The 17,296-nt window shown below is 38.8% G+C and overlaps 1 protein-coding gene across 4 annotated transcripts in view; it reads right to left on the bottom strand.

The window, feature by feature from the left end:
- Window positions 1-17,152, bottom strand: part of LOC144054226 (UPF0606 protein KIAA1549) — a 34,389-nt gene extending 17,237 nt beyond the window's left edge. For all 4 annotated transcript variants that reach the window (XM_077569452.1, XM_077569453.1, XM_077569454.1 and 1 more), the window contains exons 1-9: window positions 16,971-17,152; window positions 16,094-16,356; window positions 6,252-8,258; window positions 5,353-5,441; window positions 4,365-4,524; window positions 4,132-4,262; window positions 3,135-3,324; window positions 2,929-2,988; window positions 2,671-2,816 (exon numbers count right to left, since the gene is read on the bottom strand). In XM_077569452.1, coding sequence (XP_077425578.1) covers window positions 2,671-2,816; window positions 2,929-2,988; window positions 3,135-3,324; window positions 4,132-4,262; window positions 4,365-4,524; window positions 5,353-5,441; window positions 6,252-8,258; window positions 16,094-16,229 — 2,919 coding nt within the window. In that variant the 5' untranslated portion in view covers window positions 16,230-16,356; window positions 16,971-17,152. The remainder of the gene's footprint in view (window positions 1-2,670; window positions 2,817-2,928; window positions 2,989-3,134; window positions 3,325-4,131; window positions 4,263-4,364; window positions 4,525-5,352; window positions 5,442-6,251; window positions 8,259-16,093; window positions 16,357-16,970) is intronic.
- Window positions 17,153-17,296: the final 144 nt, after the last annotated feature.

Raw genomic sequence — 17,296 nt, 5'->3', positions numbered from 1 at the left:
AGGCGCAGCAAGCCTTGCGCCTGCACAAAATCAATATTACCATAAATGGTTGGCTGGCTGGGAGATTTTAGCGTGGATATCTTTTGAGAACAGGAAACGAGAACATGTGACTCAGATATCACATGTATAATAAACATGTCCAGATGTTCGAAAAAGACAGTGACACATTAAATGGGTGTTATTACTGTTCAGGGCCAAATCTGTCCGGATATTTATAATGCTTGAATTTAGCAATCACCACGTCATCATATTCCGAACCAATAGACAGCACAAGAAGAAAGAAAATAGGATAAAGGATGAGACTGATGAGAAAAATTAGTATGAAATGCTAATCACAATTTAAATAATGAAATAATTTCAAAATAGAGAGTGTGGTACCTTTTTTGAATCAAAGCTAATGTGACAAACTAAAATGTAATATATTGATAACACTAGAAGGTGATTGTACCTCATAGCAGTCACTTACCGGTAATATCTGAGAACATTTTATTTTCATCTCTCAAGCCAAGTCAAATTTCTTACTTTATCGTAATTACAGCAATCATTACTTTATAATAAGTTTTTGTGTGTTTGTGTATGCACAATCTCCCTCTGAATGCCCAACGGCACAACACGGTCGACTGAGTCCGAATTACTGGAAAATGCAAGTGGAGGTCATGCCTGAGAGAAGACATCTGTGCAGACTCTTGCATCCAGGGAGCACTCGAGATACTTATACACTTGCGATACCGGGTGGATAGAAGTGTGAAATGTGTTTGATTTTTTTTTTTATCACAGTACCCTCAAATGACCTCTAGTTAAAAAAAAAAAAAAAAAAGACACCACAACCCCCACCAGGTGAACTCTCAAAAAGACAAAAACTCATTCATTCTTTGAGGAAGGTAGACAAAATAAACACATGAGTGCCTTATAAAGGAAAAAAAAGTATTCACGACTGTAAAAACGTTAACGTGCTTTCTGTTTTTATGACACAACAAGACAGAAAGGTCTGGCACAGTTATATTAGCTTGCTTTTCAGCCAGGAAGATTGTTATCACTCTGGCAACCTTCCAGTTGAAAAACTTTCTGTACTGCATTTCCTTTTTCTTCAGATGGCTAAATCTTTTACCAAACACTAATCTCCGGCTCTCTGGATGTCTACCCTCTCAAAAACAGAGACAATCTCTTCATCACGCCAAGTGCAAGACGCAAGCATAGAGAGAGAAACAATGAATAATTGATTTGATTTTTGCAGCTTTGCAGCTCACAGGAAGCATCAAGGAGGACTACAGGGAAGAAAAGGAACAGCACTTTGTGCATTTAGGGTCTTTGAATGGGATGCTGTTGCCATGGTGACATGGTCCCATCCAGCTCCATGTGAGGCTGATGAGCAGGTGCAGGGCAACTCCACAAAAGCTAAAGCCTGATTAGTAAAGCAAAAGGCTTTCAGTGGTTACACCAACACTGAAAAGCTCAAATAAGGAGCCCTCAGTACTCACTTGGTAGCGAGGTAGTTCAGACGTGCACCAGGCAGTGGCAATTAGCAAATGGCACAAGGAAGAAATCCTTTTCAATGGTCAATCTTCCATCTATCAAGAGTTCAATTTTTTAATGAAAAGCTGGACATCTCAGGAGCACCATAAACGTCTAAAGATAGTCACAGAAATGCAAGTGTTTGCTAGGGAAGTTCGATACCACTTTTTTCCCCAGACAAATACCAGTAAGAGTACTCAACTCTTGAGTAGTCACTAATATAATACTTTTCACCCAAAAAATTATAAATGCATTTTACAAGGAATGTTTTGAGTACATTTTATCAGTTTATTAAAAAAAGGTACTAAAGGGCTGAGGAACAAATCCACAACCTTTAGGTAAGGAGGTAACCACTCTACCACCTGAGCCATGTCACTGTTGCTGTATTGCTGGTGTCAAGTGGAATCCTCGTACCTCCAAGAGACCAGCAATGCAGTATAGTGGCAAACAACAGCAAGAGTGGCATGGCTCAGGTGGTAGAGTGAAGGTCATGAGTTTTTTCCTCAACGAGGAGTACCTTCTTTTAAAATAAACTGGTAAAATGTACTCAAAACTCTCCTACTTCGAATTTTCACTTCACTAACCCTAACCCAATGACAGATCATTTTAAAGAAAGACATCTATATCCTACTATAGCATTTTTTCTAAAAATTGCTTGAATTAATGACAATTTTCTATTATCTTTTCCTATTTCGATATATACCTGTATACTTAGAGAAATTTAACGGCCAAAAACCACTATCGCGCTGTAACAAGTGCCAATCTGGAATTAATACTTGCCAACCCCTAGTTTTTGCCAAAATTAACAGTGAAAATTCAACACATATCACAGGGGACAAGGGTGTCAAACACATTTTTGTTGCGGGCCACATCATAATAATGATTTCCCTCAGAGGTGCCCTTATGACTGTGAACCCATATAAACCCATGAAATGTATGATCGCCTCATATTACTACACATATTGTATACACAAAAAAATTGATGGATAAGTTCTGAAATCAGAAGCCAAAAGGGTGACTGTAAAAAAAAAAGAAGCTTGCAATATATCAACATTATTAAGTCGATAAATATGATTTGCCTTTGCAGGCCACGTAAAATGACGTGGTGGGCCGAATCTGGCCCGTGGGCCTTAAGTTTGACACCAACACAGCGGGTACCTGAACGCTGCTGTTGCCAACATTGGTGGCTCTCTTGACACGTCTGACTAATCCCATGGCCTCTAAAAGTAGCACGGCAACCCTGCGTTCTATGTTGGCTTGAAAGGTCCTCTGGCCCACGTCGCTGTCCGACACTCCCAAGAGAACTATGGTTATGAAAAGCAGAACAAAGATATGCAGAATATACATATCACACAAAAGTTGCCCAACTTGATTAACTGTATGGCAGATCATCACAATGGACAGAATCCATCTTACCTGTTCTCACCCAAGAGGAGCGGAGGGATTGGCTTGTGTTTAACTCCGGATAATGAAACGCTTTTAATGAAAACAAATAAATCATCATGTCATGACATTGTTCCAGCCACCATCAGAATAAAGGTCAAATAAGATAGCTCACTGTGCTGTACATTTAAGTGAAAAATGCTGATATAACAAAATAAAATAAAAAATGTCAAACTTACGCTCAGCAATCTGCAGGACAGGGAAGCCCATATAATAGCTGAATTCCACTTTGGTGAGCTGCATTAGAGCAATGCTGACCTCTGATCCCATTAGATAACCCTGGGGGCTGTGCACGGTGAAGGTGATATCCACTGGATAACGCCCCAGTTGTTGCTGATTTTTAGGAACCACCATGGTAATATTGATAATCTGCAGCACAATGTGACAATCATGTTCAATTTATGAGGGTCTATACGACAAAGTCATTTTCAGCTTGACTTTTGTAGAAAATCTTGACACTTTCTGAAAGAGTTAACCTTCAGTTAATCAAAAGTAGATCATACAATTGGGCAGTACGGCCAAGGGCATTCTCATTTAGTTATATATGAAATGAATCCTCACTGCAACAAATTCTTAAACAATTTGAATATATAACGGCTACAAGATTGGGTTGCACAAATTTCTACACAATCCAGCTCTGTACATAAAAGCCATTTATTACCAAAAAGCAAGTTCCTATAATCCTCAAAAACTGGAACAAAAAATTGTATGTTTTTTTCCCCCTTGCTTCTCTGTGCAATATATACTTTGACAAAATTGATTTAGAGACTTGATTACTTTTAAATTGTCCTAATCATTAATATAATTAATAATTAATATATTCAATAATTAGAATTTCAGGCTCTCAACATTAAATATTCTCAGATTTTTCTAGTTCTCCATGAAAGCAGAATGATTATGTTAGACTTTTTTAAAATAAGACATTTACAAACATCTGCTTTTACTTTGAAAACAATGATCACACAACTCTTACCCAAGGTCACATTGCAAGTATTTTTTTAAGCTGAAATAATTTCAGCAACCATTCCCTTCTTTCTCAATTCCAATTAAACAATGCAGATTTTGCTTGCAAAGGACAAGCCGCAGGACAACAAAAGGAAAAACTGATTTTTTCAAATTTTGACAGCGAAGCGCAAGGAGATAATTCATATTTTCCCACCATTTCCCACCACTTACATGCACTGTGAAATTGGTTGACGCCTTGGAGCGCTGACGCACTTCTGCAATGGCCATGGTCAAACCTCGCTCAATGCGCTCACTGAAGCTGCAAAACCGTACATCAATGTGACCTGGAACAAACTGCAGCACTTCACATAGGGAGAAGAAGAAGGAATTTAAACACAGTATGAGAGCAACGTATTATGCTGAAAAATATGTATCCTATTTGAGTCATTTAAAAGCTAATTCACCTGTGTGTACTTGATATTTATTGTCTTGTATCATCCAGTGGGGCGACACAGACAGGAAGTGGCGTTCGGACCTTCGTAAGGCGTTGATGACGGATATGGCTGTGTACACAACTTGATCGGCTACGACCCGAAATACAAACTTTGGTGGTGGCTCTATAATCTTAACATACAAAGCAATAAAGTTTACTCTTTTATAACAATCACATGGGGCAGTCAGTACAGGAAAAATACATACTAGCTGTACAGTGGTATCTCAACTTACGAGTTTTTGGAAATATGAGCTGTTTTTCTTCCAAGTTGTGAGCAAAGATTTGAGTTACAAGTGATAAATGGTGGGAGCTAACTTCGGAACATGCAGCACATTATGAAAAATTCCATATGCAATGCTTGCTTCAACATAAAACAAATGTTTTAAACCAAAGCCCATACTGTAGCTTACAAAAGTCCGCTCGGTTAATGCTAACACACAATGCAAAATGTTATTGACGGGCTAAAAACACTTGCATTGATTTATTGATTGGATATTTGAACACTAACAGTGGAGTAACACATGTATACAGACAATACTCACAGGCATATAATCTTTAGCCTCTGAGAAAAGGCATCATACTAATGCAGCTTCCTGAGGCACTGTGAATTTCTTCTTTGTTAAGTGTTTTTATTATACCTTTCTCTCATGTCCAAGCTCACACAACAGAAGGGGCATTTTCAATGTCAATGGGAACTAAAGCCTGAAATCAGTGGTGCACAAACTGTTTATATTCTATCCAATTATATTAATACTTTGTGATTTTATAAAGTAAAATACCATACTGTTTAGTACTAGTACTAGTGTTGGTGATTTCAATAGGGAAAGATGAGTTGCGTGTTGGTGTATTAACTTAAGAGCTTGGTCATGAAACAAATTAAACTCTTAAATCAAGGTATCACTGTATCTATAGTAGAAAATCAATAATTCTTTCTAATTCCACCATAAAAAATAATGTACCTGTAACTCAAAGGATTTGTTAAATTCCCGCTTCAGGATCTCTCTGACTTGAGATTTGGCATATCCAACTTTGGTCCCAGATGGCAAACCTTTACAGTAAAGCATAAAATCCAGTGATAATTGGCAGTAATTACAAACAAAGTATAGCTTACAGGTCGAGTGTAACTTAAAGTGTACCTGTGGTGGTCAGAAGGAGAAATATATAGGGTTTATCAAGAAAAACTGCATCTAAATGCCTTTTTTTTCTTACACTGGTTATATTAAAGTTAGCTTGTAATAGCTCCGGGAACAAATTTGTTGAGACACCATGACAGCTACTGCTCGCAATCATATTCACCGGTGAGGTGCGAAGCCAAGACGTCACTACGATAAAAGTCGTCTCAGCACAACGGACATTTTTTGACAAATCCGAGTCGTTCTCACAACGCTCTAGAGTCAATACTCACGGAAGGTCCATCGATCTGTAAGTGGCGACGCCCGTTCGCTGACGAATAAGATGAGACAGGAGGAGGTGCTGACACGTACGTATATAAGTATTCTACCACTGTATGAAAGCTGGAAATTGGGTCAGGTTATAACCTTTCCGTTTAAATAAATACGGTAGTCAAGTCTGGATGACACTTACAGTGCATCCATAGGCAAGCGATCTGGTGTTTCCTTGAATAGAAACTATTGCGTGCGAGTAACGGCCTGTCAACGTGGTGACGTCACATCCATCCCAAACATGGCGACTAATATTAAAATTAACGAGCCCAATTATTTTGGCAAATACAAGACTAGACACAAAAAAGGGAACACCAGGTATTTATCAAAATTTACAATATACAGTGTGCTCCGTTTCCCCATCCTCAAAATGTTACTCCAGAGGTACACTTTAATAGGAGAACAAAATGACTTACCTATTTTAATTAAATACTCAGGCTTTTCAAGGTCGCAGAGGTACTGTCTGGATGTCATAGTTGTAGTCTGCCACTCACCACCCGTGACAGGGTTAACGTTGAGAGTTTGATGAGAACTTGTGTTGGCATTTGGAGAAGTGGCTATGGGTGAGATGGTATTAGCTTCACTGTTGGTTGGGATCAAGGTCATTGTGGCTGGATTGTCAAATTCATCTTTACTCACTCCCTGATCACCCAACATAACAGGGGGGGGCAAAGACCCATTGAATGAAACTGAAGTGTTAATGAACGCTTGTTCAGTTGAAGGATGTTCAGTAGGACCAGATGAGAAGGCTGTTGTTGCAGAGAAGACGGAAGTAGGGTGCAGGGCAGTACTTAGTGGGAAGACCTCTGTGACAAACCACTGGACATCAGTCAGGGAGAAGGAAGACAGGACATCATCCGGCAAAAACTCCGTAGGACTCGGTAGTATAACTACAGAGCTGTGCAGGCCAACACTATGAGTAGCAGCAGACCAATCTATAGTTGACATATGAGTAGCCAAGGGGGAGAAGGAGGCGTCAGGAAAGGTTGTTGTGACTTCAGAATGGTGCAGAAAAGGTGTTGAGCTATTGACAATCTCTGTTGTTCTCACAATAGTTGTTTTACTATGAGGTTCAAAGCCTGACAAATCACTATAGGGGTCATCCTCAGTCACTTTTACATCATCAGTGATGCTGCTGGTGGGTGTGATGTCTGAAGAACTGATGGACAGCATAGTGGCATTCCCTTTTTGTTCAGCTTTACTCCCTGAACCAGACTTCTCCAGCTGTGTGGTGTAATACTCCAAGCTGTTCATGTCAGGTAACAGGACATCGGTTGGTTGAATACTGTAAGTATCCAGCCACTCTACGTTGTCTGATGCTTCTAATGCCTCACTGTTAACTGTGGGAGTAAGATCAAACGTGGGATGTATTGTAGAGTGAACTGGGGAAAGAGAAGAGGATTCCATTGATGTTAGAAGTAAATGTGTTGAATACACCGTCACGGGACTTGACGATGGCATGATATGAAGACGATGCAAAGACGAAAGAGATGTTCCCACCCTGGAGGGAAAGGCTGTATCGTAATGTTCTCTATTGTCCTCTTGATCGTATGTGTCGGGCACTTTGGTGGCCAGAGAGTAATCCTCTTCTTCTGGACTGAACGTTATCGTCTCTAAATAATCTCCACTCCCCCAATCAAAGTCGATGGTGTTTGAGGGGTACAAGTCCTCTGGCGGAGCTTCTGTTGGTTCAGATGATGGGGAAATAAAATGAGGGTCGATGAAAGGCACATGGTAACTTGGGGATAAATTCTCATATTGATTGGGGATAATGGTCACTGGTTTATTCTCTGGCATTGGCGAACTTGTGTGTAGATGGTTACCATACTGAATAGTACTTCGACCCTTTGTAGGGTCTAGTAAGACACGATCTAAAATAAAAGCTTCATCTGATGGTGTATCACTCAATTCCAGTGGGTCACCTGGTCCATCAGGTAGTGACATTGTTGTTAAAAGTGTTTTTTCTGACTCGCCACCTAGAAAATCTTGAGCTTCTTTTGTAAAACTAAGATGTGGCACTGTTACTGTAAAAAAAGAAGGCCTTGATGAATTTAACGGAGGTTGCATCTGAGATATTGAAGGAGTTTGCAAGAGGGCAGTTTTTTGCTTGGCAGAATTGATCTGAGCCACCTTCCAGTCTATTGAAGGGTTAGATTCCTCTAATTGTGGAAAAGATCCCAAAACAAGTTGAGATGGATGCAATGATGGAGTAGAAAGAGGCTGTGATTCTTTAGCATTGAGGTCACTTAGAGTGAACGATTTGTGACGTGTTTGAGGAAAGAGTTGTTGAATGCCAGGCATGTCGTCCTTCCCAAAGGTAGTAGTAAGAAAGGGTGGCGAGGGTGATAATATTGGTCTTGTTGGGCTCAAAACATCTCCAATAAATCCTTTAGCATGGTGTGTAGAGCCTGATAGAGATTCATCTACAGAGAAGCAAGGAGAAGATTAAGTTTAACATCCAGTAAGGCTAGCTCCATTACCAGAGTTAACAACAATAATGAGTGTAAACATTAAAACTCAACTCAACTTCGTTATTAAAGAGCATTTTAAAACAAAACTGCATCTGAAACAATCTTTCTACGGGTTTCAGCTGACATCTGAATGCAAACAAGCAACTGCAATTTTCTAACAAAACTGGACCTCTGTTATGTTATATACTATGGAAAATACAATTCTGAATAAAGAATTGCATCAATCATTGGTGGTGATGGATGAATGAACTGTTCAAATACCAATTTTTACAATCTATGTGATGATTATGTGATTTGATGTGATTATAAAAACCATCATTCCACACCAGGTTAATGAACAGTTTTAAACACGCTGACGCAACTATCACTATTCTTCTATTATGCTTTGGAGAGTACATATTTGTACTTGGTTACTCGTAAATAACAAGCTTGTGGCCTAGCCTCTCGTCTAACTAACTGTCAGTTTTCTCAAGTGACAACTTTATGGATCCATGAGTACAGGCACTCAGTGGATAAAATTTGCAGCTTGTATGTATGCCTGAGAAATAGGTCGTTGTTTGAGGTCATACTATGGCACACAACCTTAAAATGTCATGTCAATTCAGTTCTCCACTATGGCACAGTCATACATTTGTGACTATTCAAATGGCAAGGTTATAAAAATGTCAGAATTTGAATAATAACAACAACAATCACTAGCATCATAGAAATAAAGATGATAGTAACATGTTGGTTACATGGAAGTTTTTTTTTGTGGCTTACCTCTAAAAATGGTGCATGACCTAACTGGTAATTATCAATAATTACAATAATTAGGAAAATCTAACTCCTGACAGCTAACCAGAAATGATACCCAGGCGTAGTTGTATGTGACAGACAGCAGCTATGCAATGGCCCACAGGTCTTGACGGCTAGATCTGCCAGCTGGCCCTCCGAAACCTGAGTGTGTTACACTAGGCTGGTCACACATTGTTGGACTGGTAATGTCAGTAAAACAAACCACTGAGGCCAATGCAGATGGACACCGACAAATATTTCATATAACCATGAATGTCAAATTCTCAGTTGTAAACTACAGTAAGCTTTCAGGTTTGGCACTTCTCTTTCATTCTACCACTGCTTTTTATTATTCAGTTCCCTTATCTTTGGTATACAAATCAGTTAATGGGATGTGGTGCATCCTTGAAGACATGTTCTTAATCTTTAGTTTTGACAAAGTGTAACACACATGGTCAAAGGTAGTGCATTCTTTAGCAGGAAAAAAAAAACATTAAAAAACGTATAAATATGTCTTTGGGACACTTGAACATTTAAAATAGAAAGTATAAATACATCTTTGGGACACTTAAAACATTTAAAATAGAACATATTTATATGTTTTTGGGAGCAAATGAGTTAAAGATGCACTGTGTTTTGCTCGTAGTGCCTACTTAAGTTCCTAAATGAAATGTTATTCACTTACGTTTAAATTTAAAATGTGCTTTCCAGGAGGTTACCCAGGAAGCCAGACTTGTTCAGCACACATTCTCATGGATCCCATAATGAAGCACATGCCCAAAAAATGTGGAACAGTCTCATTAGTTTGACAACACTGAAGAATTAATGCCATGAAATTTAATTTATTCATGGTTTGAGAAATCACAGGCTAATGAGATTCCACTTCCATTCATCTGGCCATGATCCTTCCTGTCTCTTTCAGACCTGCTCTTATGAATAACTACTTTGTATATGCACTGACTGAGTAACAGCTCCATTTGTGAAATTCACAAGTTTAGTAATCAACAATCATAAATACCGGAATAAATAACAATAATAATAATAATAATATTTAAAACATATGTAGGCATAACTGAGTATTTTGCAGTTGGGCAGCGGAAGATGCGTCTGGTACGAGTGAGGTTGCGGTTTCGTAGAGAGGTACGATGTACACATTCTACTATGGAAAGAAGCATATCATGAGTCACAGAAGGTGATAGCAACCTGACTCGCTCAACAGATGAGTAAGCAATGCCTCACTACTCAGCCTAATTGTTGATATTAAAGGATGGTTGGACAGATGATGATAATGTTTCCAATTATTACATTGTTCAATGCATTTTTAGCCCCACACAAAGGGACATACGCCTAATAAGAAACCATCAAACTTTGTTGTAGATCGGGTTAGAGGTGCAGTGGCAGCATTTGTTCCTGCGTTTATTTATTTATTTTAACAGTTAATACTTGGTGGAGGTGTACATGCTAGAGAGGGCTAAAATATATTGCTCCACCCCGCCGGTGCTCTTAGTGCTCTTGTCCAAATGGATTTTAAACATAGCAGTGATTTCCAGGAATCAATATTACAAAAGGCCCGCTTGCCTCTCATGGAAGCCCGGCCCTAAAAGCTAACCTGATAATGCCTGCATGTAGACAGTACTGGTGACGTCTAGAATTTAATCATAGAAAATGCCCTCCCTTTGCCTCCCTTGCTTCAACTGTGCCAATATAGAAAAATAACAAACTTAATCTGATCGGTATCAAAAAGAAACATTTGGCCAGACAAGAGGTGGTAGCAGCAGTTGAACACTGTGATACGGACAACAAATGCATTTCTGTCTCCAACTGCCTTACAGACAACCGGTGGCCATAAGAATTGCTTGTAGGAAGTATGACTATGCTCATTTTTGGGGTGAACTAAAAATAATAAGTTATGAATAGTCTTGCACCATGCAAATGACTGAGAAATCATGATGCATCGCACATGCAAGAAAATGAGCTTGTTGCTGGGCAATTGCACATGCAATACTGCTATATTGAGAATGATCTATAAGGCTACAGTAGATGACAGGAAAACGCAAGCATGCGCACCATGCTATCACTTTTTTTTTTTACTTGTTTTTAGTAATTAAAACATTAGTTTGGTATTAATGGTAGTTAATCTACAAGGCCACACACACATGGTTCTGTTTTTTAGCTGAGTGCCTTTCATCATTGTTTCTTTGCAGCTGGCTGGAGCTGGGCATTCAGCATGCCGAGGACAGTCGGACAGTCAGGATTCTGCTGTACTGACACGTAAAAACATTTTAAAAACAAGAATACTAATAAGATTATTTTTATAGCGTGCTTCAATTAGATCATGTTTTCAAGTAAGAATATATATATATATATATATATATATATATATATATATATATATATATATATATATATATGTTCTCTCAAAAATGCAGACATGTAACATGAGACGCCCAGAAATCCTCCTACACTGCTTCAATTGTCAGTAACTCTCCGGCTGGTCCTATTTACGGGCTAAGATTATGGACTCCCTTTAACGAGACTATCAATACGAATCACCTTACCAGTCAGTAATTGCAAATCTGTGCACATTCAGGAAGCATACTTTTTAAGTTCCCCCCAAAAACTGTTATCAAGAATTACTCAAAAAAGCAAAGCTGAAGGCTTTTTGTCTGTTTTGATAAACATGACTAATAATGAGTTGTAGTTCATCGGAGCACATACTAGGATGTTCTCAGCACACACCATCAATGCTGCCTTTTGTATTGCACATATTCACTGAGACAAAATGAAAAGTTAAGCACCTTATTTCATTCTGAAGCATCAGTGACCCTCCATATAGCACATTCCACAAACATGATAATTCAATATAAAACCTTACATCTAATAATGATAATACAGACGCTCCCCTACTTACGAACATTCGAGTTACGAACAACGGTACATACGAACATGTCTGCGCTCCTCCTCCTCCATCAAATCCTTAAGCATCGAGTATATCTTCCAAAAGTAAGTTCAACTTCATTTTATTTATCTTATTACGTACATGTACATACTGTGTGTGTCTCTCGCTCTCTCTCTCTAACATACGTAGTACAGTCCTGTACGTATTCTCTTTAAACATAAATTATAATACAAAATATAGCACTGAAGCAACTTACGAACAAATTCACCTTACGAACGATCGCTCGGAACGTAACTCGTTCGTAAGTTGGGGAGCATCTGTAATGTGATTATTAAGAGCACCTGATGTGATTGACCCAGCCTTGAGCAGCCTTCACTGCTATGACCAGAGTCGAATACCGATTTGTGGAGATGATGAGTTAGGAAAAAGTAGTAGCTTCTTTCTGACCCTGTAAGTGCTGGAGCACCCTGAACTGGTTTGGATGGGTTCTAGCCATCGATCTAGCATTACCCCCCTGCTATAATGAATAATGAATGACCATGTTGTCATCCCCACACAGATCCAATTTCACTGCACTGGTTATTACCTTAGTCTTCCCTGGCTCCATAGGCTGAACTTGCCAGTGACTGTGCTAAAATAAACCAGTGGTCTTGTTTCAAAATGTCTTTTAGTTGCATTGTAAAGTGAAGGAGTGCCGTGTCGCCAAAGCAAATGCCCATAAACACAGACAAAAGTGACACACATAAGGAAAGTGCTGTGTCATGTCAGATCTGGAAGAGTAATTAAATGCAAGTCGCCATCCCGTTTGACCTAGAAACTAGAAAGTCAACTTGTCTGGAAAAGAGAAGAGACCTCCTCGCGAGGCAACGGTGTACAATGGACTGGAAACACCACTTAACAGAATAACACACACAAGAAAAGAAAATTTTTGTATCCAATCGAAAGGAATGGTTAATTGAACACACACACCGGGAGCAAATTAGCCTGCAGCATCTTGCCCAAGGACACGACGGCAGCAGCCAGTCAGGGCTGAGATTATTTTGGTCACACAATTATACGAAGCTCAATGTTTAGTTGAAAAATCTTATTGTACACATTTGCACTATATTAAAATCTGGATGATGACTTGTGGGATACATTTTGGTTGTATTATAACAATGTATTACTAGTCCTTAATGTTCTTCCTGTTGTCATGATACAATAATGTGCAGCTCAAACAAAGAGCTCTTAATATGAGAGCGGCAGATTCTAAATTGTTAGCAAATTGTTTGATGCCTGTCCAAACCATAAAAAAATGAGTTGTTTTGCTCTTTGTGAGAGAACACTCTGCAAAGAGGTCTGATTTTATCTCAGTTAAACCAAAGGCATGTATCAAGTGCTTTGCCATAAGAAGACAGATATGTTAAGAGCATTAAGGTCATCATTATAAAATATGTCAATTGGCAACTTCAGTTGACTAGTAGTAGATGCAAGTATTTTACACAGACTTTAAGGATAGCAGTCAATTTATACAAGTAGTTTAACCACTCAAAACCATAACAAAAACAGAATAATGAGGGCTTAGGAACAAATGCATGGAAGTATACAAAACAATTCGCTAGTACAGACGCTCCCCTACTTACGAACGTTCGAGTTACGAACAACGGTACATACGAACATGTCTGCGCGCATGTCAAAAAATGTTCGGAAAGAGATGCTGTAAGTTTGATTTTTTATTGCGCACCTTTTTCCGAGTACTATAGTGCTTCTTTCCGCCGCTAATACCGACGCTTGGCGCTGTGAGAGCTCACCCAGCATTGGAGGCTCAGCAACGTGTCGAGGAGGAGGAAGAAGAAGAAAATAAAGCCATCGCACTCTTCGAGCAGCAAGACCCAAATATTGAACGTTGCACAAAGGTTGCAAATCAATTGAATGATGCCATACAGTGCTACCGCATCATTTATGATGAAAAAAGAAGAAAACTGTGCAATCGGCGTTAGATCGCTTCTTTCGGCCAGTTTCTAGTAAATCCTCCAAGGAAGATACTCATCAACCCTCATCTTCTTCTCCTCGACCCTCAACTTCTTCCTACATTGAAGTTACGGAGGAGGAAGTAACTTTTGAAGCCCATTCCAGCGACGACGAAGAACCTCTCATGATATAAAATCCTCCTCTTCCTCCTCCTCCTCCTCCATCAAATCCTTAAGCATCGAGTACATCTTCCAAAAGTAAGTTAAACTTCATTTTATTTATCTTATTACGTACATGTACATACTGTGTGTGTCTCTCGCTCTCTCTCTCTAACATACGTAGTACAGTACTGCACGTATTCTCTTTAAACATAAATTATAATACAAAATATAGCACTGAAGCAACTTACGAACAAATTCACCTTACGAACGATCGCTCGGAACGTAACTCGTTCGTAAGTTGGGGAGCGTCTGTATACACACACGACAATGGGTTTAACCTAGTAAAGTAGTCCACACATATATTCATATACTGCGACACCACTATACATACTCTACATACCAAAGAAAAAAACTACTCGGCCACAATATTTCCACATTTGATATACCACAACAGTGTTTCCCACAGATTTGAAATCTACTTGGGTAGGTGGACTCCTGCTACTTGCGTCTCATGATTCACGAGTGACGGCAAACTAATGTTATATGCGGTATATCTGGTCGTGACACGTTTTTTTTTTTAGTTATTATTATTTTTTAAATATATTTTTATAAAAAATTCTTAAAAACTACTTGGGTGGTGGCCAGTTAACTCGGATGGCCCGCCCAAGTATTAACAGTGTGGGAAACACTGCACAAATACAACAGAAATCGTTCCAAATGTATTAACAAATAACTTCCTAACTGAAATAAAAGTTTATTATTGTTATTATAATAATTATTATTATTATTATGGCAATGAACACTGTAACAAATTCACAAAACCGTTTTTCTCACTGGGAAATTTTAATTTTATTTTTATTTTTATTTTTATTTTTTTTTAAAAGTGAACCAAATCTAAGATCACAGAAGAGTGTGGGACAGGTCTCCCACGCTTTACGAATGCTGAGGGTCCTGATTAACAAATAAAGCTGCAAACAAAGGTGTTATTGCATAAACATGTTTTGGATTTACTAATTCTCCACTTCCTGACAGCCAGTCAGTCACTAATATATAATCCTATTAGCACATAATACATGGGTTTATGACTGCCTTTAGCAGGTTCTGTTAACTAGGCAATGTGTTGGGGGATGGGTGGACCACTGTCAACATCCATAAATTAAGCCTTGGGAAAACACCCACCAAGTGCATCGATTTAAACCCTTTCAATAAACGCTGAAAAGTACTGTAGATAACTTTACACCCAGTTTAGTGATTACACCACTTGTAAAACAACATCCTTTTGAAGGTCATGAAGCAATGAGGACTGAAACATCGAGGGGTTTGCTGAAGAGAACCAGCAGGAAACTACAACTGTGCTATAAATAAAAGCAAACTATAAACAAACAAAAAAATGAAATGTGCATGAGATTTATAAGCGCTTGAACTTGACAATTTTTAAAAATCCACATATATGCATAGATTTGTATTTTAAACACTATAAAAACATTAAAATTGTCATCAAAATGGCTGACAATGGCTTTTATTTCAGTTTTTTTTTTTTATCAAAATTGTTAACAGATTGTAAAATCCAGTTAAAAATGCAATCTAAGAAATAGAAGTTGTTGCAAATCTAAGCATACATCATTCATGCTTATAATTATTGAAATATGGAGGTTTTGTGTTATGTTGATTAGTCATATTGTACAAGGAAAGAAGCTTGTGATGCTGGAGCTAATGCCGCTATTATAACAAGGTCCTGATCACTATCACTAATGTAAATATTTTATTATTATTATTATTATTATTATATACTCATTGCAATAAAATGACACATTGCTGTATAATCTGTGTTGCACACAACACAGAGAACTAGATTTCACACATGCAAGGAGAGATGTCAGAGTGAAAGTGGTGCGCCTCTTGAGCTGAGAGAGGGAAGTATGATCCATTGCTTTGCTCAGGGAAACATCAACAGAAGTAATTGATGACACTATGGACCTCGGAGACAGGTGTTCCCTTACCTGCAACAGATGAGTCTGCTGCTATCACATTTAACAACAGCGTCATCCCCAGAATCACTATGCTGGGGCCATGGGCATTCAAGGGGGTCTTCCTGACCATCACCACTAAATCCAGAAGGGAGACTAATCCTGCCATTACTGTGGCGGTTTGGTCAAGGCATTTCAGCCAGTAATAAAGAGAAGATTCATCCAAAGAGACAGGCCAGGCCTTGTGGTGTTTTAGGTAGGTAGGTCTTCCTCTGCCAGAATATGTGCTCGTCTTTCTGGATGTGAAAGAAAGTAGAAACAATAAGAACATTTAAATATCAACTCCACAATTGGACCCCTGTGGGCAATACATGTTTAAAGTTCATAAAAATGGATACAGCTAAGGAGAGCACTAGGTTTCATCAGGATTTTATTTGTTAAAGAGTATTTGCCAGCTTGCTAAAACGCTTATTTAAACAGCATGCGAATATCACACAGCATATACAACCTCGTGTTTTAATTAAGTGTGCTGTACAGTACACAGCACGTGTCAGTTGTCTTCCATAAGTTCTGTGGACACCGTTTTGACTTCGCTATAGCCACTTATAATGACATCATCTATGAATGAATAATCCAGTATACGTAGCTAAACTTGGTCAAATATGACAGAAGTGCGACATTGCTAGCTCCCAATGGCTCGCTCCCTTCGTAGTGACAGTCCAGTCTCTCTCCTGCCCTACATCCCCTCGCTCCTTCGCAAGCGAGACTCGTGCGGCTAACATCAAATGATCGGTAATGTGCGACAACAAAATGTTCATCGTGACAACTACAGCCAAAAACCTGCTTTAGGATAATAGAAAACACCGATTTCCCCTGATTAGGCAGCTCATAGCTGCGCATGCAGACTTACCAAAAAACACGGTGAAAGCTCAATGAAATCCTTTGTCTGGGTTAGGAAAAATGTAATTGCATGACCCAGAAAGTGGCCATGGTAACATCGGCCTTTTAAGCTGCCTATGTCAAAGTTAATTAAGTAAAAAAAACGAACGTGTTGGCAGCCAGCATCATTTTGACACTTTTGTATTTGCAGTTACCGTCTCTAGTCCAGGACAAGGATTGTGTTAGCCCCGCCCTCTAATTGGTTTGATTGGTCTAACATCCCGTCAATGCTGGCTTTTATTGGCTGAGCTATCCGTTTGTCAAATATTTTTTCAGTGTAGGTTGGTCATTTCAGGC

The sequence above is a fragment of the Vanacampus margaritifer genome, chromosome 6 (assembly GCF_051991255.1).
Source record: "Vanacampus margaritifer isolate UIUO_Vmar chromosome 6, RoL_Vmar_1.0, whole genome shotgun sequence".
Classification (NCBI taxonomy): Eukaryota; Metazoa; Chordata; class Actinopteri; order Syngnathiformes; family Syngnathidae; genus Vanacampus; species Vanacampus margaritifer.
This window is presented reverse-complemented; position numbering and strand designations above follow the sequence as displayed.